Source organism: Pararge aegeria, chromosome 8 (assembly GCF_905163445.1).
Source record: "Pararge aegeria chromosome 8, ilParAegt1.1, whole genome shotgun sequence".
NCBI lineage: Eukaryota > Metazoa > Arthropoda > Insecta > Lepidoptera > Nymphalidae > Pararge > Pararge aegeria.
In genome coordinates, this window is record NC_053187.1 from 17,108,888 (window position 1) to 17,131,125 (window position 22,238).

The 22,238-nt window shown below is 37.1% G+C and overlaps 2 protein-coding genes across 6 annotated transcripts; both read left to right on the forward strand.

The window, feature by feature from the left end:
• The first annotated feature begins 475 nt into the window (after positions 1-475).
• Positions 476-10,967, forward strand: LOC120625697 (cyclic GMP-AMP synthase-like). Of its 5 annotated transcripts, none has more exons than XM_039892836.1 (6): positions 476-813; positions 1,563-1,688; positions 2,675-2,824; positions 6,124-6,322; positions 8,735-9,403; positions 10,090-10,967. In XM_039892836.1, exons 2-6 carry the CDS (start codon positions 1,573-1,575, stop codon positions 10,453-10,455), a joined length of 1,500 nt encoding a protein of 499 aa, XP_039748770.1. In that variant the 5' UTR covers positions 476-813; positions 1,563-1,572; the 3' UTR covers positions 10,456-10,967. The 5 variants fall into 5 exon arrangements, with proteins under 5 accessions (XP_039748770.1, XP_039748771.1, XP_039748768.1 ...); XM_039892837.1 differs by lacking the exon at positions 476-813 and adding an exon at positions 851-997 and having other exon boundaries at positions 2,690-2,824; XM_039892834.1 differs by lacking the exon at positions 476-813 and adding an exon at positions 852-1,132.
• A 1,861-nt stretch (positions 10,968-12,828) lies between these two features.
• Positions 12,829-18,323, forward strand: LOC120625795. The gene is made up of 4 exons (XM_039893006.1): positions 12,829-13,343; positions 13,894-14,133; positions 16,567-16,819; positions 18,179-18,323. The coding sequence occupies exons 2-4, from the start codon at positions 14,123-14,125 to the stop codon at positions 18,218-18,220; spliced, it is 306 nt and encodes a 101-aa protein (XP_039748940.1). The 5' UTR covers positions 12,829-13,343; positions 13,894-14,122; the 3' UTR covers positions 18,221-18,323.
• Positions 18,324-22,238: the final 3,915 nt, after the last annotated feature.

Here is a 22,238-nt window from a genome sequence, read left to right on the forward strand (position 1 = left end):
AAAGGTCGTAGCACAACAGATGCGGGTGCTAAACTGATAAAACATGTTTACGATGCCTGGGAACATTCACACGATGCTATTGATGTATTTTGTGATCTATCCAAGGCATTTGATTGCGTTGAACATAAAACAATATTACTTAAACTAAGCCATTATGGCATCAATAACTTTGCAATTGATTTGAATGCCTATTACCTCAGTGATAGAACCCAAAGGGTATGCATAAAAGACAAAGTCGCGGGGTTCGCGTGTTTTAATGGGTGTCCCACAGGGCTCAATTTTGGGTCCCTTTCTATTTTGAGTCTATAAAAATGATCTACCACACCATGTCGGTAATACTTGTGACATTTTACTGTTTGCATCACTAATTTTTAGAGCGATCGAAGTAAAGAAAATTCTGACGATGTAAACCGTGCTATGTCGCATGTATATATGGCTAATAACTTACTTTTAAATTCTAAAAAAAACAGTGTGGAATTTATTTTACAAAATGTGAGGAAGATTGATTGACGGAGAAAGGATTAAAAGGGAGAAATCCACAGTTTTTCTAGGGGTGACCTTGGATTGTAAGCCAAATAATGCCAATGCCAAATGTTTCAATAGTGTATCAGTGGCTCGCCGTCGGATAACCATAATGACGCAATTGTGTTAGTAGAATACAAATACAAACGTTGAGCCCTCGCGCCGGATTAATAGGTTATTAGTCTGTGGTGAAGTATGATTGCGAATCTAGGATGTTTCGTTGCGAGTTTGTCTTTGACTGGGACTTTCCGGTTTCTGCTATCTTGAGGACAGTTAGGTATTATATCTATGGTAGGCACCTTTATATTTAATATTATCATATTATATCCACTGCTTTGTATTCACTAATCACAATCAGTAGGTATTCAGAATTCACGTTGAAATCATTAAGTGTTGTTAGTAATTTCAAACCTGCGTTTCTGCTTAGCATGCAGATAGTAATTTCTTCGAAACATTTTGATAGTGATAAGGAAGTGTACCTAAGTAATATAAACCGAAGTGCTAGTGATCATTATAGGCAACTATGTAAATAAAAATATATATGAAATGCAACTTGTTTATGGAAAAGAACGAATTTGTAAGCGCCCATAGGTAGTGTAGGTATATGTAGGTAATTGAATAGTAAATAATATTGAAGTATGGAGTTTTATCACACCTTCGCGACTATAAACTGACGATGTGTAGGAATATCTATCCACAAATTTACGACGTTGGTCGAGAGGTCAGAAGGTCCTGGGTTTTATTCCCGGGGTAGATCAAAAATTCTTTGTTAATAACCGATGAATGGGAGAGGTATGTTAAGCCGTTGGGGCCGGTTGCGGTTACGGATAAGTGATAAAATTAACGGCAATGTATGGGAACGGGGAATAGAAGTTTACCCCCGTTTATTATTACACGTAGGTATATTATTACATTGGCCTGTGCGCCAATGGTCGGAGAGTTTACAAAGCTGTGGAAGAAAAATGTCTCCTGCCCATAATAGCTGTGCAGGTGAGTTTGTGAGGAACTTGTATTAAAATTTAAAAAAAATTACCATTTAGATAATCCACGATGAGCGGTCGTCCTGATAGAGACAGAAACGGGAACGGGAATGGTGGAAACAATGGTGGCGGTTTGGGCTGGTGGCTGAAGGGGGCTGGCGCGGCAGCCGTTGTCGGAGGCCTGGGGTATTTAATACAATATTTTTTTAGAGTTTACTCCTTAAGAATCGATTTTCATATATAAGGCGCCCGGTATGAGAAAAAAGTGAGGAGTAAAATCTACTGATGAATGACCTCGTTACGTTTTCGCTTTGCGCTTTCGTGTAATTAACTTATTTTTCCGATTTAAGTTGCCAAGAATACCGAATATTATCTAGGTAAAGAAACAAACGCATAAATATATGGGACAGAGTGAGATAGAAAACATTATACATTTTTTTTCCTATTCTTGTTACCATGGAAACTAAATAATAAACATTACATTTATCCTAATAGTTCTGATACTCTACATCCACCTCAATCTCCCGTAGGCTACTTTTTAGTAGTTACAATTCCGCCGCGTGTGAATAAATTGCACAGGATTTTTAATTTACCCTTTCATATGGTATTCATCTTTATTCGGCTAAATAAACTCTTTTTGTATATGTTTCGACAATCCTACTTAAGGAGTAAACTCCAGGCGTGCGTCGGAGCTGACACACACTTTTTATCTAATACTAGCGGTCCCTCGCCACTTCATCCGCGTAAAAGTCAACCTTAAAAGATGAACATGATGTCGCGGACTTTTTTAGAACTTTTAAAGGGGAACCACTTTGGCCATACATGATTTTATCGAAGCTTTAACCGTTTATGCAGCGCACGCAGAGGAAGCTCTCTAAAGGAAAACATAAACACCGGATTTTAAAACATTCTTCATTGATGCTACCTCGTCTCTTATTGATCTTAGCGTGATGCTACATAGCCTAAAGCCTTCCTCTATAGGAATCGGACCAGTAGTTCCTGAGATCATCGCGTTCAAGTAGGGGGTATATCATGTTTTTCTCCTGCCAGCCTGCCGAAAATGCGTGCAGTGCAGATCTTGAAAGCTTCGGACCAATAACATCGAAGTAGGTGCCAGTGTAATATTAATTTTATTAAATCAGTAATGTAAACAGAAATCTTATAACTTATAGGTATTGGCTGACAAGAAATTCGGAGCCAGCGTCGTCGTCAGTCGCAACACCAAATTCGTCGCAGCAAGTCGTCCGAGAGCGGAAAGGCTTCCTTAGCAGTTTAGCGGATTCCCTGCAAGCGATAACAGAAAACTCAACTACCACGGAGAGGTTAGTACAGTACGCGCGGCGAGAGTTTGGCTTTGACCGTTATTGCGCAGAAATCAGAAATTGGGTATCAACGGGCAATTAGCGGGGTGTGGGGCGGGTGTGTAGGCGCACGCGGTGCTCTGATTGGCGCTCCAGTCGTTCCCTGCCTCTCGCATCGATACGACGTACCGCGCACTCCTGTTGTACAATCACGTTCACAAGTGAATTGCTATTTTCGTTAATTGTTTATTGTTGTCGATTGTTATTATTTGTTGAGTTTGTTTGTTTAAGTTTGTCAGTTAAGTTTTTTTTGTTAAATATTAAAAATGGTTTGAAAATGCGTAAAAAAAACATTGTTTTAAAAAGGCAAGCACGGAAAATGATATATGACGTGAATTGCTTTTTAAAGAAAGAAGCTGACGAATGTGTGGATTCATTGAAGCAAATTCGAAGTCAGATTGAGAAAGTTGCTTCTTTACTCAGTCAGTCGGAGAATAACCAAACTATACAGACTATGCAGGTAATGAAAACGGAAACTGTTTCTAAATTAAATTGTGTAGTCAGTAAATTAGCTAAAATTCAAAAACGGACATCGGAGGCCACTAAGACTTCAAATCAAGCCAAGAGTTCCGATTTGCTAATTACTTTCAGAACACCTGGAAAAAAACGTCCCAGAACTAAACCAGTTACGAATATTGATAATTTTGACCAAGGTATTATAACAAGATGTATACACAATTTTCACAAGACGAATAATGAACTTCCCACCATTGGGAAACTAAAAAAGAAACTTGAGGAAGATATAAACTTTAAAGGGTCAGAAACAAGTCTTCGTGTAATTGTAAAGGAGTTAGGATTTCGCTGGAAAAAAACAGAAAACAACCGTAAATGACTAATAGAAACATCGAATATCCGATTACAACGCATTGAATATTTAAGTAAAATAAGAAAATATCGACAAGAAGGAAGACCCATTGTTTACACAGATGAATCCTACGTAGATTCATCGCACTCAACAACCAAAGCCTCGAGCGATGGCCCTACGGAAGGACTAAAAAAACCCATTTCTAAAGGACAACGAGTCGTGATAGTCCACGCAGGATCTGAAGCTGGGTTTATACCAAATGCTTTATTAACTTTTAAAGCCGGCACCAAAACAGGGGACTATCACGACAACATGAATTACGAGAATTATGAAAAATGGCTTAGGACACAATTAATTCCCAACCTACCACCCAATTCTGTAGTGGTTGTCGACAACGCTTCATACCACAATAAACAATGGGATTTAGCACCGTCCTCCAATACCAAAAAAAAGCCGATATGCAGAATTGGCTAACTGATAAAGGCATACAATATGATTCAACAATGCTCAAGCCACAATTGCACAACTTGATAAAAGCTAATAAAGAAAGATTTAAAACTTTTTCAATAGATCAAATTTTAGCAGAAGCAAACCATAGCATATTGAGATTACCGCCTTACCATCCAGATCTCAACCCCATAGAAATGGCATGGGCTACTATTAAATAATATGTAGCTAGCAAAAATGTTAAATGGAATTTACAATGTACCAAACTTATCAAAGAAAAAGTATCCTTAATGGGTGCCCAGGAATGGGGAAAAATATGTAAAAAGGTAAAAGATATAGAAGAAGAGTACGTCAAGAGTGACCATGTAGTTGATTTACTTACCGAGCAATTTATAATTCGCGTCGATGATAGTTCCGAAGACGATGATTCTGATGATGGTTATGAAGATGATGATGATGACAACTGCAACCGAGGAAGCCCTGAACCCGGACCCTCAACAAGCAAAAGACGTTGCACAATTTCGTGTCGCGGCAGCACCACTGGACCATGCGGTGATTTCATAGAAGGCGTTAAACCTTTAACTGACTCAGAATCTGAATAGCACTGCTGCTAAGACTTTTTTTTAATGTTAACTTTTGTATTTAATAATTATTTTAAGTTTTCTTTTGTTTGTATGTACCAATTTTATATGTATCTTGGAATAAATAATTTTATTAAAAAACAATTATTTAGAATTTTCATCGCTGTCTCTGTAAACTTTAAAAGGAAATAAACATTTTATATAAGTAAAATAACTATCAATAGTTTTAATAAATGAAGAAGTTTATCTATTTCGTATTATTTTCTAGCATTATTACCACTGTACATGAATTTTGACCCACTCAAATATCCAACCTGGTACATAAAAAAGGAAAAGTATTGTGTGCGTGACAGTACCCATGCGCAGTAATCCCCTCCACCCGAAGGTCAAAGCCAAACTCTCGCCGCGCGTACTGTACCTACATTAAAGCAACTTTAGATATGTTATCAATGAAATGCGTTACCTATGCGTATTCCCAGCCTCTTATTGAAAATTCCCAAACTGACCCCTATGGGGATCGAACTCAGGACCTCGTACTCGGGTAGGTACGAACCTAAAAAAATTGAATTTGGAAGAATTCGCGATTAACCGTAGTAAATAAAAGCGGTGGAAAAACCATAATGTCATAAATTATGTGTAAAAAAGCATCGTGTGGAAACCTGCATGCATGCCTGTGAGTTTATATATCCTAATAATACGATCGATTCTTGAGTACTGTTCAGCATGCTGTTGGTATACTAACCAGACTAGATATTTTATGTTACCTCGGTAAATCGTGTCTCTCCCGCTATCTCTAATACCTGTTAATGAATAAAATCAAAGCCCATATGGGTATAATTATTATCTTTTATTTATTTTCTTTTTTTTTTTTCTACACAAGTTTAGGCCTTGCCTGCAATTTCACAAAGTAAGCGACATCGTACCGGAACGCTTAATAACTTAGCGGCACGTCGTTGTAGTTAAGGTGGAAACTAGCCACGGCCTTCCACCATACCAGACCGGGGAAAATTCGGAAATTATAAATTCCCAAATTGCCCTCGTCGGGAATCCAACCTGAGACCTCCTACTTATAATCACGACGACCATGCTCCGGAAGGATAGAGGGAGATTAAGGTTTAGAGGTGGCCACATTGCCCCAGTGGCGTGCACTTCATGAATGCACAAAAGCACTGGCTACCCTAAAATTGATATATAACTCGTACACGAGGAGGATTTTTTGATCTTCCAGCTGTATGCATGATTACCAGGGTAAATAACTCTGTGCACGCCACTGCATTGCCCCATTGTGGGTTGGTGGGTTTTGATGATTATTATTACACTTTAGCGATAATAACTGGGAGCGATACTTAACGTTAGAAGTTGAATGTCCCTGATTTAAACCAGAAGTCCAAATTTAATTAGTTAAAAAAATTGTATCTCGGGTATAGTGCGATATCCCGGTCTCAAGTCCCAGCGAGGCCGTCCATAACCAACTTAAACTCCTTACTGGCGGACATCTACGTGCGTTACATCGCGTTGAAGAAGGAAGACTTCCAGCTTCACTACAATGTGTTCACCGAGGTGTTTGGACGACTACACCGCTATATGAAGCAAGTCGACAAATACTATGAGAGATACAGCAGCAACGTGAGTAAGCTAATAAACAAAAAGTGGATATAAACAGTCTACTTACAAATTCTAATTTGTAACTTTTTGTATATTTGACGGCCGGTTGGCGCAGTGGGCAGCGACCCGGCTTTCTGAGTCCAAGGCCGTGGGTTCGATTACCACAACTGGACATTGTTTGTGTGATGAACATGAATGTTTTTCAGTGTCTGGGTGTTTACGTATATATTATAAGTATTTATGAATGAATGAATGAATGAATACACTTTTATTGTAGACCACAGAGAAAATTTACAGAGATACAAATACAACAGCACAATAAGGTAGAACGTACAATTTGGCGGCCTTATCGCTAAATAGCGATCTCTTCCAGGCAACCAAAGGCATACAAGAAAATGTTATAAGAAAAAAGTAGGTGGTACAACAAACAAAATTAAATATTAGGACTTGAAACTAAATTAACATAAAAAAATAAATAATAAAAAAAAAAAAACATAAAACAGTATATACTAAACATAACATATTAACGATATGTACATAAATATAAAATATGTTCCATACATATATACAAACATATAAACATACAAATACGCTACTATAAATACTTAATTAAAAAAAAAAAAAAATAATAAAATAAAAGAACCCTCAAAAATATGTAGAAAACGAAATAAACAAAAAAGAATACAGTGATCATTCCCATCAATGTCCGGCCGATACAGACAAGTAGTGATCCTTCACTTGTTTCTTAAAAATGCCGATCGTTTGCGCCTCACGAATCTCTAACGGCAGGGCGTTCCAAAGTGTAACGGCCTGAACCGTAAAGGATTTGTGGAAAAAAGAGGACTTATGACCAGGCACCTTCAGGATAAACCTCCTCGTAGAGCGAGCATCCTCAGGAGGCCCTGTGAATACAAATTTCTCTTTGAGATAAACAGGAGTAGAAGGATGGAACAAGATACAGTACAGAATAGAAAGAATATGCAAATTCCGGCGAAGTCGGATTGGTAACCACTTGAGACGAGACCGAAATTGGGAAATATGGTCATATTTGCGCAATCCAAATATGAACCGGATGCTAGTATTTTGAAGACTCTCAAGCTTATTTAACTGGTCTTCAGTTAAGTCAACAAAGCTTGCGTCAGCGTAATCAATAATGGGAAGGAGGAGAGTTTGTGCGAGCATAATTTTGGTAGGAATCGGAAGAAAAGAACGAAGGCGACGCAAAGAACCCAAAGCACCCAAGAAACAAAGAACCCAAGCTGCAAAGGTTTTTCTACTGACCTCTTTCAGATGATGTGTCCAACTTAAGGTTTGATCTAGATAAATACCTAGATTTTTAACATTAACACAATAAGGAATTGTTACACCATCGAATTCAATAGGCGGAAGGGAAACCCAGGGTATTATGTATATTATTCATAAAAAATATTCATCAGTTATCTTAGTACCCATAACAAAAGCTACGCTTTGGGACTAGATGGCGATGTGTGTATTGTCGTAGTATATTTATTTATTTATTTATTTAATATTAATATCTCGTGTAAGGTTTTTGATGTAGTTCCGTTTTTATTGTTATATAAAAGTGTAGATGGGTCATAGTTACCAAATAAAGAAATATTATTATTATTACAAGAAATGCTCATAAATTATTGTCATCTGCATAACGTCAAATTTAGATTTTTTATTTTATTTTGAAAACCTTCCTTAAGCCCCGTATTCACTAGGGGACTATCCTGCGACAAGTGTTATACTTTTCCATTCCACTACAAGTTAGCCCTTGACCGCAATCTCACCGGTGGCAGTTATATTAAGCCCATCCCGTAATCAGTTTTTAAGCAACATCGTACCGGAACGCTAAATCGCTTGGCGGCACGGCCGAAGACGATCCCACCAGACCAGACTAGAGAAAATCCTAAGATTTGGCATATTATCAATTCCCAAATTGCATCCGCCTGGATCGAATCCGGGACTAACCACAGCACTCGCTGCTGCGCCAGGGAGTTCGACAAACTACGATTAAATACAACGGCATAACTATGTCTTCCGAGAAGCGAATTACGACTTGTTCCTTACATGATGTCACAGATTATAAACTTGATTTAGGCGACTGCGTGGACTAACGATGTAGTATCACTGCATAAGTACACTTCTAATCTACCACAGTTTTTCCTTTTTTTTGATATGATATACTTAAATACAAAGTTATTAAGCCTCTGCTTACAAACTCCGAAATAGATGCGTCGATTAAATAACGTGGACGAAAAAGATCGCCAGACAACGAGTCGTACGATATACATGGTCCTAGACGTCGTCGACCCGAGTATCAAGACATTTAGGGCCTTTATATTAATAAATGTGGCATAACGCAGTATTATTTCACATTATGAGATTTTAAAGCGAAAAAAATCGTGTAATGCTTCCGATACTTTCTAGGTACAATTCGCTGGCAGTCACTACGATCGCCTCCGTATACAGAAGCCGGATGAGTTTGACATGGATATCGTAATCGACGTGCCGGTCAACATGCACAGAGACCTTGCGAATCCGGAGGAGAGCGATATCGTCATCGAACCGAAGTACCCGGGATTCGTACAGCTCCGCGCAGGGACACAGTACCAGAGAATACTGATCCGCGACGGCCACGACTGCCTGATCAATAGAACCGCTTACGAGTGGCTAGACGACAGGAACTACATACTCCGTTCTAAATTCACAGACTGGTTCAAAAGCGTAGCCAACAGAGGTCTGAATCAATTCCAAACAAAGAATGGTCTACCGGTGTGCGTGGTGGATGGCGTGCAATATACGATCCGCACATCTTCAGGTGGACCAGCTTGGACAATAATCATTGAAGCAGGTTTATTTAGGTTGGACGTGGATCTCGTGCCGGCGCTCAAGTTCCCCGAGAACAGGTGGCTGGAGGGGAGAAGCTACCGCAGGATTCCGATGGAGTGTCGCAGAGATTTCTGGATGGTGGTGCCGAAGCCAAACAAGAGTGGTCAGAACACGTTCGACGAGCAGCGCTCGTGGCGTATTGCTCTGCAAGACCAGGAGAAGCAACTCCTTAACAATACCTACAGTTTACGACAGACTATCCGTCTGGTAAGTGTTTACTCATAAGCGTCCCACAGCTGGTCTCATCTCTCGTAGCAGAGACCTGTAGAGCACATGCTCACACTGCCACAATGAGGGTGGCTTTATCGATCAGGATCACATGTATGGTTTTCAGAGGCACAGGGTTGGTCGACAGAAATAACCTAATTCCACTGAATATGGCAGAAATCGGTCAATCGGTTGTTTTTAGTTTATAATGCATTTGAAAATTTTCGGAACCGACAGTATTTAAACCTGCGTCTCTCTTTTTTTTATAATATGGACCTTTTGAAAAGTGTATCGAAACTACAATGTTTCCTACTAGATGGCGCTATAGTCGCTATAAGACTGATATAAATGCATATACTAATTTCGGCATCGTCAGAAGGAGATCTGTAACTTAAGAGGTCAAAGCGCTCAGGCCGTGATTGCCAGAGAGTCGCGGGTTTAAATTCTGTTTGTTCCCAAAATTTTTATATGCATTTTAAATTTGTAAAATTGATATTTCCTCCAAGTATAAGTACAATCACTAGAAATTATAAAATCGCTTGTTTTGTTAGAACGTGAATGAAAAACGATTCTGCGTAAAAATACGAATGGTCATGTAAACCACCCAAATTTGAGGACCTTTCAACTGCATATCTCTATACAAAAATAGTTGTAATATGAAATAAAGTATATTATATTGTTTTCAGATGAAAAAACTTCGCGATGCCCAAGGCATGAACAAGATAGCCAGTTATTACATAAAAACGCTTTTCTTCTGGGAAATCGAGGATAAGAAAACCACCGACCCCACTTTTTGGAAGCAAAACGACATTGCAACTTTGTTCAAACATATGGTGAACAAGTTCTACATAGCTATGGATAGGGGAAATATACCATACTTCTGGAATAAAAATCACAATATGATTGAAAATTTGAACAGTAACATAAAAAATGAGTATAAACGCAAAATTAGTGCCTTGATAGCAATACTCGAGAACTCGTACAATTATAAATTGGTCGCAAAATATCTTTTAACCCCTGAAGAATACAATACATATCAATACTTCTTATAAAATGTTCATAAGGAGGAGGCTTTCTCTAATATTTGTCATCAATGAACCTAATTCGGATATAATATATATCCTTTGAAGAGAGGTGGAACTCTCGATAAATCTATTTTGGTTAGTTTTTTATTACATTTTATATTTGACAATAAATTTAACTAATAGACATTGAAATGTTTAGGAGTATTTTGGAATACTAAGATTTATAAAAAGTATAGTGCTATAGTTATATAATGTTTACCTTTTGACAATCACCTTAGTGGATCTTCTAAGTATACGTGACATTGGCGAAGTACAACGTGCCGATTTGGCACACCTAAAAGCCAAAGAAGCAAAGAAGAAGAAATGTTTAGGAGATTTATTTATAATGGCTTAAAGGAAATTAATCTATAACTAAGCAAAGTTGTTACAAATTCTATCCATTAATTTTGACCATAATATTTATCACTTCCATATTTATTTTTGATCTTGCTGTAAAGCCGTCTACTCACTCGCGCGCGAACCGCGCGCGAAGGCGCGAAGCACCCGCGAACACGAGTGTAGATCCGATTCACATATTCTTCGCGGCTTCGCGACTCGTTCGCGCTGTGTTCCCCGAAAATTGTCGGTTTTTTGTCCCGCGACAAAGGGCTCGCGTCAAGAGCGCAAACTATACTGTGAGCCTGGCGCGAACCTCTGCGAGTGTGGACTGTTGGCAGTTCTTGCTCCAAATCGCGCCGCGCTTCGCGTCGCGATTCGCGCCGTGATTCGCGCGCGAGTGAGTAGACGGCTTTAGGGTTAAGGGCAAGAAGAATACTTTTTAATTACATTAAATTAAAATTTCCGCGAAGGTAGCACCAGGGAAATAACATCAAAATCAAAGTTCAAAAAGGTGCAAAATTCGAAAACAAACTAAAAAATATCAAATATAAAATATATACCTATTTTTATTTGTAAGTTTAATTCTTATGTACTTATAGGTACATATAATAATAATTATTATTTTGTACAAGAAACTAATAAAAAAAGTACAAAAGTACATCGCTATTTTTATTTAAAACGAAAATATGATATAGTGGGTACCTATGAATTTCTTGAAAATTACAGAAGCTGAACACCGGCACGGCTTCTAGCATGGGCAGGAGATAATTGTCTCCCCGGGGAATGGATAAAAATTTACCTTCTCCCCCAGCTGTATCAACTCACACTTGGCGCACAAGTGGAAATAATATCCAAATAATATATGTGTAATATGTATAATAAATCCATATTCTATGTTCCTTATCAGGGGATATAATTTTTATCTCCCGCCCGTGCAGGTAGTGTTTTTATTCCACAGACGACGACAGTACGAGTTAGACTTTGACTGCAATTTCAACTGGTGGTAAGTAATGACGGTAGTGGGATCACCCGTTAGGGGCCCAGAGTAAAGAACATACAGAACCCTCATTCAGCCATTGTTGTATGTCAATGTGTCTAAAAACAGTGAAAACGCTCCGCGCACATCTTACTTTACACCCCCAGAATGGTACTAGCTCAAGCTTTTCCCATTTTCCCCATTTTATGGTAAACTTTAAGATCATTATAGTTATAAGAGTTAAAATAATTAGGTAGGTACTGTCAACTGCTAAATGGAATATATGAATGAATTGAATGAATGAATGTATAAACGGTCTGTTCGGGAAAAACTACTAAAGTGGAGTGGTTTTTGATGCTTCAATAATATTCAATGTCTTGTACACGATCTCAGTGCTTTAATTCTGTGATTAGGGGTAAGCAACGACTTCATAGATTTATATCGATGAGGGTAAGGCACTTCTATCATCGTACCGAAACTATAAATCGTTTGGCGGCATGATTATGATAATGAGAACCTGCCCTTTGACATCGTTAGTTGATAAATTAGGTAGCATTTTTTATTGTTCCTAGATCAATAGGGATACTTAAACTCTATTGTAGGTATCCTCTTTTTGTAGTTCTGTTATATTCTTTGTTCTAAAATTCCATCTACGGAAAAGATAATATAATCACTAGTTATTTCCTAGACATATCTACGTATCTACGGGTCCATCCAATGAGAATACAACCATTTACCATTACGGTTCTAAATTAACATTAGATCAAACTTGGGTGATAGTTGTCATCGCTGTCAAGTGATATAAGCAGAGTATGAAAATAAGTAATAAGTAAGTTCTTTAATTATACCTATGTTTTCATCGTTAAGTATTTATCTGCCTGATCTGTTATATAATGAGCATTTATATATTATCATTATTTTACGAACAAATAGTGAACCGAATGATAAATCGCCTACCAGCACGTCTTTAACTTCCGAGGCTTCGGCCTTCGTGGACACGTTAAGTTTATCCCTTAATAAAAGAAATAAGATGTAATCTGGGGATATTCAATTTTTGTCTCCAGCGTATTTTAACCTTGCTAACAATAAGAACATGCAGTATCCGAATTCTGGCTTATTGCATGCAGTGCATTGTGTCCAAAAACACAGGAGACGTCTCTAGCACCCAGCAAGCCTCACTTCACACAGCTCACAAACTTTTCACATTTTCCTCATTTTATGGTATACGTTCAGAGGTAAAATAATTACTGTCAACTGCTAAATGAATAAAGTGACTAACTGCCAGTCTAGTAGCATTACTAAAGTGGAGTGGTTTTTGATGCTTCAATATTAGCCGTCTACGCGGATTCTGTATGTTCTTAATTCTGTGAACTTTGGTATAGATATCGGTAGTATGAGCAGCCGCGACACCTGGGTGCCGCTGACGGCGGGTGTGGTGGTCAGTGCTGGGCTGTTGGTGCTGCTCTACAAGGTGCTGAGCGGCAGCGCCAACGCTAAAGCCAACTACAATTACGGTGCAGCGATCTATGTCTGCTCCTGCGAGAAAGGCGGTCCTTCCTTGGTACATTCTCTGTATATCTAAGCTGCCTCCTTGGTCTCGTAGTAAGCATTTTTGACTGCAGATCACGAAGTCCTAGATTCGATCCCCGGCAGGGTGATAACATATCTCGCGACAGGCGTAAATATTGCAATCACTGCTGTAAAACGTCACTTTTCCATACAATAAATAAACAAAAGTGACGTTTGACAGCAGTGATTGCAAGATTTACGCCTGTCGCATTGCTGTCGCGAGATACGTTATCACCCTGCCGGTCTCGCCGAGGGGTGTTGAGTTTGCCTATAAATAAATTCTTAGTACCAATGGAGTTTTTAAATTGGCAGTGGTTCACCCCGTGCCTCGGAGAGCACGCATGCCTATAATTCTTATATTATGTATATTTTGATATTTGTGTGCAATAAAGTATTTCGTCTTCTGATTATAGTAGCTCGTTTGAAGGAAGTTGTTATCATAAAGATCCTTTTTCGCCGCCTACTACTCGCCTATACTATAGTCTTACCACCAATCTGACAACTGGGAAATGTTCGTTGTAACCTATTTCTTAAAATTTCAGTGCCAAATTCACGGAAAGAAGGCCGCATAAAAACAAAAAAGTGCCAATCTGTCTGAATTTATTCTGTCACAATATCAACCTACTGTCTGGATAATAGTTGAATTGGTAAAATGTGTCACTTTGTTTATTCAATAAATAGAAATATGTTATTCCTGAAGATGGAAGCTCAAAAATTATTGTAAAATGCTTTTTTTACCTAAATAGAATTTTGACTATCCTAATAAAGGAAATGTGCGATTGGTGCGTATTTTTGTTTACAATTAAGTCTAAGAATTCATTTTAGAGTTATTATATTACTGTGCTACTGTGTATGAGAAGGGTCCGTGGAAACAAATAAAAAACCGGCCAAGTGCGAGTCAGACTCGCCCACGGAAAGTTCCTTGAAAATGGGCCAAAAATCATGTCTATTGTTATTTGTTTGGGAACCGACAAGAGCCAAAATCCACCCTCGTGTCTCGGAGAGCACGTTAACATGTTTGTTCCGGTTATAATCACTTAGGTACTAGTCTTTAAAGCCCACCAACACACGCATTAGATCAGCGTTGTGGGTGTGGGCTCTACAACCGTCTCTACTACGAGAGACTAGCCCAGCAGTGTGACTTTAATAGGCTGCGGATGATGTAATTTATCATTAGCGGCCATACGTCATTTTTTGGTTTTTGGCTCATTTTATTGTATTTATGATCTAATATTATGTACCTACTTATATAATAAAAACCACATATAAAAAAAAAAAAAATAAAAATAGTTTATTTGGGTAAATAAAATTACTTTAAACACTAATGGCTGGAGCCTTCTTTTAAGGGTAGTATTACTACCCCTGTGTCAGAAGACACCGCTCTTCCATAACAAGAAATAAACATAAAAACGAGGGTAGGTATACAAACAAAAATATTTGAGTTGATATTAAAAATAATAGACATCTTAACAGAAGAAATTAAGTTAACTAAAAAATGAACATTAAAGAAAAATGACATTACAATATATTTAAAGTGTAAAGTAATTCGCGTGCGTGTTTGTGAGTATGCGTGAGGGTGTGAGTATGCGTGTGGGTGTGTGTGTGTGTGCGTGTGCGTGTGCGTGTGCGTGTGCGTGTGCGTGCGTGTGTGTGTGTGTTTTAACCTCTATAATTGTTTTAATATTAAATTATGCGTTTTAATAGCGATTCCACTTCATTATAATTTAATGTTAATAGAAATTTATTTAATATTTCTTTGCATGCATGCAATTTTTGCGGATATATTTTAAGTTTTCTGTTAATCGTGTTATATAAGTAACTTGATTGCGAGAAATATTGATTTCGCGCAAAAACAGTTCTGGTGCGAAGAGGTTTTGCCACAACAAATCGATTACGTTTATTTAAAGCTATAAACGGTAAAGATTTGTGCCTTCTAAGAACTATGTTCAAAACATATAGCTGCCTGACTGAAAGTATCCCAGAGGTGGAGTAGAGTTGTGAAGTAGGGAACAGATAAGATTTAAAGAACATTACTTTTAAAAGAGATCGTTGGGCTCTCTCTAGCTCAATAAATTTCGTTTTGGCTGCACCACCCCAGACTGTTATACAGTAGCATATAATTGATTGAACAAGAGTTATGTACACCGTATTCAAAATTTTTTTAGAAGCTATATGTCTCAGGCTTTTGAATATCCATATTAGTTTCCTGATCCTGTTAGAGACTAAATCTATATGAAAATACCAAGTCATTCGTTGATCTAGCACTACACCGAGGTACTTAATAGTCGAAACTTTCTGTATAACCGGGCAGTCACAGATCGCGTCATTGCGTAACTGTCCGCATGTATGAATCTTAAGTTTAAGATGTTGACCTGGTTGTGTACATTCACGGATAGTAAAACACATATATTTAGTTTTTTCTGTATTAAGCGTCAAAAGATTCCATACCAGCCACTTAGAAATGTCCCTGAGCCCTCTCTCAGCATGACTGTGAACTTCTTCCCAAGAGTTGCCAGTGAACACAATGGCAGTGTCATCTGCGTATGAGAAGATTTGTCCATGTTGTAGCTTTAGATTACACAGTTCATTGATATAGATTAAAAATAAGGTTGGACCCAAAACACTACCCTGGGGGACGCCATAATTAATATCATAACATATATTAATTCATATTTCTTTTTCTTAACAATTTTTGTGTACAGCCCTATATAAGTAATTTAACTTGTTCCACATTGCCTCGCAGATATCGCATTTTAACAATAATGCCGACTTTTCTACCTGCGTAATTTGATTACTATTACTCTTATTGTACTATTGTTGTTTTGGTGTACAATAAAAAAGCGGTGATAGCCCAGTGGGTATGACTTTGACTTAACTTTTGGGGATGCGGAGTTCGAATCCCAGCACGCATTTCTAACTTTTCTAAGTTATATGCGTTTTAGTTACTAAAATATCAACGGTGAAGGAAAACATTGTGAGGAAACCTCCATGCCTGAGCTATCCATAATGTTCTCAAAGGCGAGTGGAGTCCACTAATACGCACTAGGTGGTCATGGCACATGGCGGCCTTCTCATTGCGTTAGGACATCCGTGCCCTATAGTAGCCGGTAATTACAAGATGGATATGACGATGATGTATAATAATGTATATTTTCATTTCATTTCATGATTGGTCGGGTGTTCCAGCACCGAAATACCTTGTATACTATTTTCAGCGCTGAGGAATTGGAACGGAAATCTTCGCGCAGCCATCCTATACCTCCGCTACAGTCCGAAGCGTCGTCCCTCTGCGGGTGGACAGGGCTCCAGGGCTCGTCTCCAGGCCGAGGTGGCTGGGCCAAAGGCTGGGTTCCGGTCATAGGATGCACGACCTTCCTTTTTGCACTCTTTTACAAATTCAAGGACAAGGTCAAGGCGCTGTTATGGGGCAGTGACCCTTGCGATGGTTTCGTAAGGAAAGTGAAACCGGTTAGTGTTTTTTTATTTTAATTCCACTGTAAGTTACGGAGCCCTTGACCAATATCACCTAGTTACTTGTAAGTATTGAAGCAGTCAGTAAGGGTATCATAATTTGACTGCCGACCGGCGTGGGGTCAGCGACTCTGCTTTCTGAGTCCTAGGTCGTGGGTTCGATTCCCACAACTGGAAAATGATGAACCTGATTGTTTCTCTGTGTCTGGGTGTTTATATGTATATTATAAGTATTTATGTGTAATTTATTCATAAAAATATTCATCAGCTATCTTAGTACCCATAACACAAGCTACGCTTACTTTGGGGCTAGATGTCGATGAGTTTATTGTCGTAGTATATTTATTTTTTTATAATCCCAGTACCGGCCCACTACAGGGTCGGGTCTTCTCCTACAATGAGAAGAGGTTAAGGCCTTAGTCCATAGAGCAGATATATTTAACTTATGCCACTAATCGGTTTCTACGCGACATCGTGCCGGAACGTTAAATCTTTGTCTTTGTGGGTAGGGTGGTAACTAGCAGTGGCGTGCATAGAGAGGTATGCACAGGGTATGCAGATGATATAAAGTGAAGAAAATCCCCATTTATCGCTGTGATCTATATTTGTATGTATGTACAAATATAGATCACAGCGATCACTGCGCCAATTTAAGGTCGACAATTTAAATCAAATCAAATCAGTGTATTATGATTTGATTTGATTTAAATTGTACACCATATATAAAGCAACATGAAGATTCTAAGAAGGGTAAGCGTGTACACAAAATAATAAGTATTTAAATAATAAATTAATTAAACATTGGTTGCCTGGAAGAAATCGCTATAAAGCGATTAGGCCGCCAAATTGTATACGTTGTTTTATTATACTGTTCTTTTTTATGTACTTTTTGTGGTGTGCAACAAAAGTATATTCATTCATTTATTCATTCATAAAGCACAAAAATAGATAAATATTAATAAATAAAATATACTTACTTCATATTCGTACCCATATAATAAAAAAATTAATAATAGAATATACAATATATACTTATGAGTACATCAGAAAGGAAAACGAAAAAAAAAGGAGATTATCTATGATTGACTCAACAAGAGTCGAGCGTTGTTTTGATAGCCCTGTGGTGGACTACGGCTCCCTATTGGGGGACCGTGTTCGATCTCGCACGCACCACAAACTTAGAAGTTATGTGCGTTTTTAATTTAAGGAATTTAAATATCATTTGCTTTAACGATGAAGGAAAGCTCTTCATAACGTTCTCAAAGATGCGTGAAGCCGACCAATCCGTTTTTGGCCAGCGTGGTGGACTACGACCTAAGCTCTGCTCATTCTGTTTTAATCAATTATTTGTTTTAGGTACCACAAACAAAAAGCAAAATTTGTGATTGCAAGAACTAATGTAATTAAACACCCATACCTAAAAATCTGATTTTTACAGCCATTTGAGTGTAGACATTTTTACATTTTAAAGAAAATTGGTCAATAAAAGCAATTAAACTAACGCATTGTTTTTCCTTTGTACAATTATCTAATCTACCTAGAGAAAAGTAGAATGTATCTACTCCCATCCTTTAAATCCTCTATAAAAGATTCGAAAACAGTAAGCTTATTACCAACATTAAAACACCCAATGTCCTATTATCTATTATCCCAAACGGATGATAAAAGGTTGTACTGAATTTCATAATAACACTTGATCTTTTTTTAATTCCTTCTGCGCAAAGGGAGTACCCAACAGACAGCCACATTCCCACTATAATCTGTGTTCTCACTGCTTGATTGCTGTAAAATTCTTTATGTATTAAAAAAAATAACACCTGTATATATTTCACCACCAAAACGCCAACACTGTCAAAAAAAAAATTGTTTATTCGTATCCCCGCCAGTTTTACACCCAAGTCACATGTTATTATTAAAGTGAATTTTAATAATTGCACTATACAAAATGACAATCACCACTACAATAGGTAAGCTAACTGTTCCCGAATCTTCTAAAACGGATTCATATTATGGATGTAGATAAACTCTTGAATGAAACTGATGATAATTAGGTATTATGCCCCTTATTATACAGCAGTTGCATAAATAACTTATAATTATCTTTCCCTAGTCACTTACAACACTTGACTCTGCATGAATGCAAAATTCTCTGCGCGAATGCAAAATTCTCTGTGTGAATGCAAAATTGAATATTAAGGAAACTTACCCACTGGTTCCTACTAAGTATTTTATTTGTACTACAATATAGAACTACGGTGCTTCTTACAGAGGACGCTCTCTATAGATTCCAAACAACGATTTTTGTTTGCTGAGTTACGTAGTCAAAACAATCATAGTAATTTTAATCGTCGATAAAAATAAACTTTTATACCACGAAAACATTCAATTGTTGCATTTTAATTTCGTTCAGTTTTTTCATTTATTGATTTCAGAACGTTGCAAACTAAAATAAGCTACATGGAATTTTATGTAGCTCTATGCAATTTTCCATTTTTATTTTATTTGCCAAAATAAAAAATAAGACGTAAATAATCAGTTATCCTAACATAAATATGGTATTATTTTATCCCAAAATTGTTAATTATTTTAAATGTTTTCTTATTCTTATTTCCAGGCAAACAAATCTTACATCGAATTGGCGTTAGAAGTATTTATATATTATTATTTTTTCTGCTTTACTTTTTGGACAATCTTATTCTTGCCGATGAATAAGGAATATTAGTAAAAAACTTATATACTCGTACAAAATGTGTATATAAAAGTGTCATCTAGTAGTAGTAGCTAGTGTTTTGTGGAAATTGTGCATTAACCTGCTGCACAGAATTTTAAATGTTACTTTTTACGACGATTCATAATTATACTTAATAATAAAATTGATTCGCAAGGAACATTGTAAAATGATGGTATAATATCGTTTAAGCGTCCAAATATGTTTCGTTTAAATTAATAAATTTCGATAAACATTCTGAGTATGACACACTAATGTCATAATATTCGACGGCCGACTAGATGTTTGTGTGATGAACATGAATGTTGTACAGTGTCTGGGTATTTATCTGTATATTATAAGTATTGATGTGAATTATATTAATAAAAAAATATTCAACAGCTATCTTAGTACCCATACCACAAGCTACGCTTACTTTGGGGCTAGATGGCGATGTGTGTATTGTCGTAGTATATTTATTTATTTATTAAAAAAAAACATACTAATAATCTACTATAAATAATATGCAGAATATCTACTATACTATAAAATATCTACTATAAAACAATATGCAGAAATCGGGTGCACTAGCGTAAGCCGCCATCCACTTCATACTATACAGTAGCAGCTTTTTGTGCCACAGCTGGTCCGGGGAAGTAGTCCGCCATCGTTATTTCTGCCGCCAAACATCATTGCTGTGTTCCGGTCTCAAGGGCGGTGTTGCCGGTGTAATGACGGCCACATGAGGCATGTCTTTTTATAAACAAAGGGTAATGTATACGTTTTTGGTTCTCCAATCTATGTGCCGCACCAATTGCCACTTCAGCTCCGCGACTCGTTAAGCTATGTTACAGCAAGCAAATAAAATGAAACGCAAATAGAAACAAAATATATTTATTAATACCACCTTTCATTTACAAATTATAGGTATTCTCAAGTGCCTCAGTCGGCCAACTATAACTATCAGCAAGAGCGGGTGTGGGACACAACCGCTTTAACAACACCTCCTTAGTCAACGTTAGTAGTCCTTAAGCGTTGTTTACACTGAGACAGTGCTCCATCGAGATAGCGCAGTGCCCTTAGTATCCCCTTAATATTGAGTATCCTTGTTTACCTCAATCATATGAATTATAGAAACACTATTGTCATACTAAAATTGACGGAAACACCTGGTTTAAAAGCGTTTTTCCGACCGAAAAAACTCGGTTTAAAAGCTCGAAATCGTTACAACCAGTTTATAATATTTTGCATAGTCTATTTTACTTAACCGTTAGTCTATTGATACACAAAACGCAACGAATTTATGACGTTGCTATCAAATTGTTGTTATGAATTCATTGCACTCGGTACAAATATCGTTTTGTAACAAACAAAGGAAGAGTGTTAGCCACTATAATTATAGGAAAATACTGTGATCCTCAAATGTTCGCTGGCTCTTATGACGTCAATTATATCAAATTTCACGTCACAAATTTACAGTTTTGCGCAATAACTAGTATATACTGTGTGGAGCACTTGTGCAGTGTAAACTAGCCATTATATTTGTTAATTATCACATCGAGTATTTAATGCAAATTGAATATTGAATACATAGAACAAACGTAGTCTTTTTGAAAAACATTACTAAAAAAAACATACTTATAACATAAGTACTTATTCTGTTGTAAAAAAAATCTAACCCGTAACTAAAATTGACGTCAATTATAACAGTGACGACACAAGAACATTTGGTGCCCAGGTACTATTCCATTTGGGAACCAAGTCTCAGTCAAAAACCAGTGTAAGTTTTGAATTTGTGCATACAACCAAATAAGCACTATTATTATAATTTTGGACGGTGATACCTAAAGACCCCGTAGCCTGCAAAAACTAGGGGACGTTAAAGGGGCTCAACCACTGACCTCCATGATTACAACTGACAGCTGTCATTTTGTCTCCATTTGAAGCGCTACATTGCACATACTATTGTCTCTGCAACTAATATTGCATGGTTTAATATTATAAATAACATAAAATTATAAAAAAAATTGAGTTAGAGTGGAACGGAGAGTTTGGTGGCCTTATCGCGATCGCACATTAGTTCAACTAAACGCCAAAATAATGTCAATCAATTTTAACAAAACAAAGTTGCAGCAGTCTGTCCAATGGTAATAGATGTGAGTGAGGCCAACAACAGTGCTTTGGTCTTGTTAAAGATTATGCCTAGAAAATAACAGCTTTTAAGACATTATGGAAACATACTTCTCTGGCCGCATTTCACGAAGCTACCGCGAGCATGTCAAGACAGTTGTCTACTTTAGTGAAAAAACTGTTTTTTTTTTTGTAAAACTGAGCCAGTAAATGGGTCAAGCCTTTTTTTCCGTTAAGTCTGAAAATACCGATAAATAAGTATAATTATACCTGTCGAAATCATGTTTAAGTTAAAATCATCTATACAAGCGGGTCTTCAATAAAATAAAATAAAATGCTATACAATTAATCGTTAAATATACCAACATTCAATTTGTTATAAATAGTTTCAATGTTAAACCAACTCTAAAGAAGGAACGTTAGAGTCTTAAGTGTATTCGTATAGTCAACATCACATATATAACATAGTAAAAATAACAAGTAGACATAGTCAAGATACTCTAGCGTTTTGTTTTTTTAGGAAGTCTTAAATAGCAACTTCAATTTCATTTAAACATTATACTATCACTATATTATGCA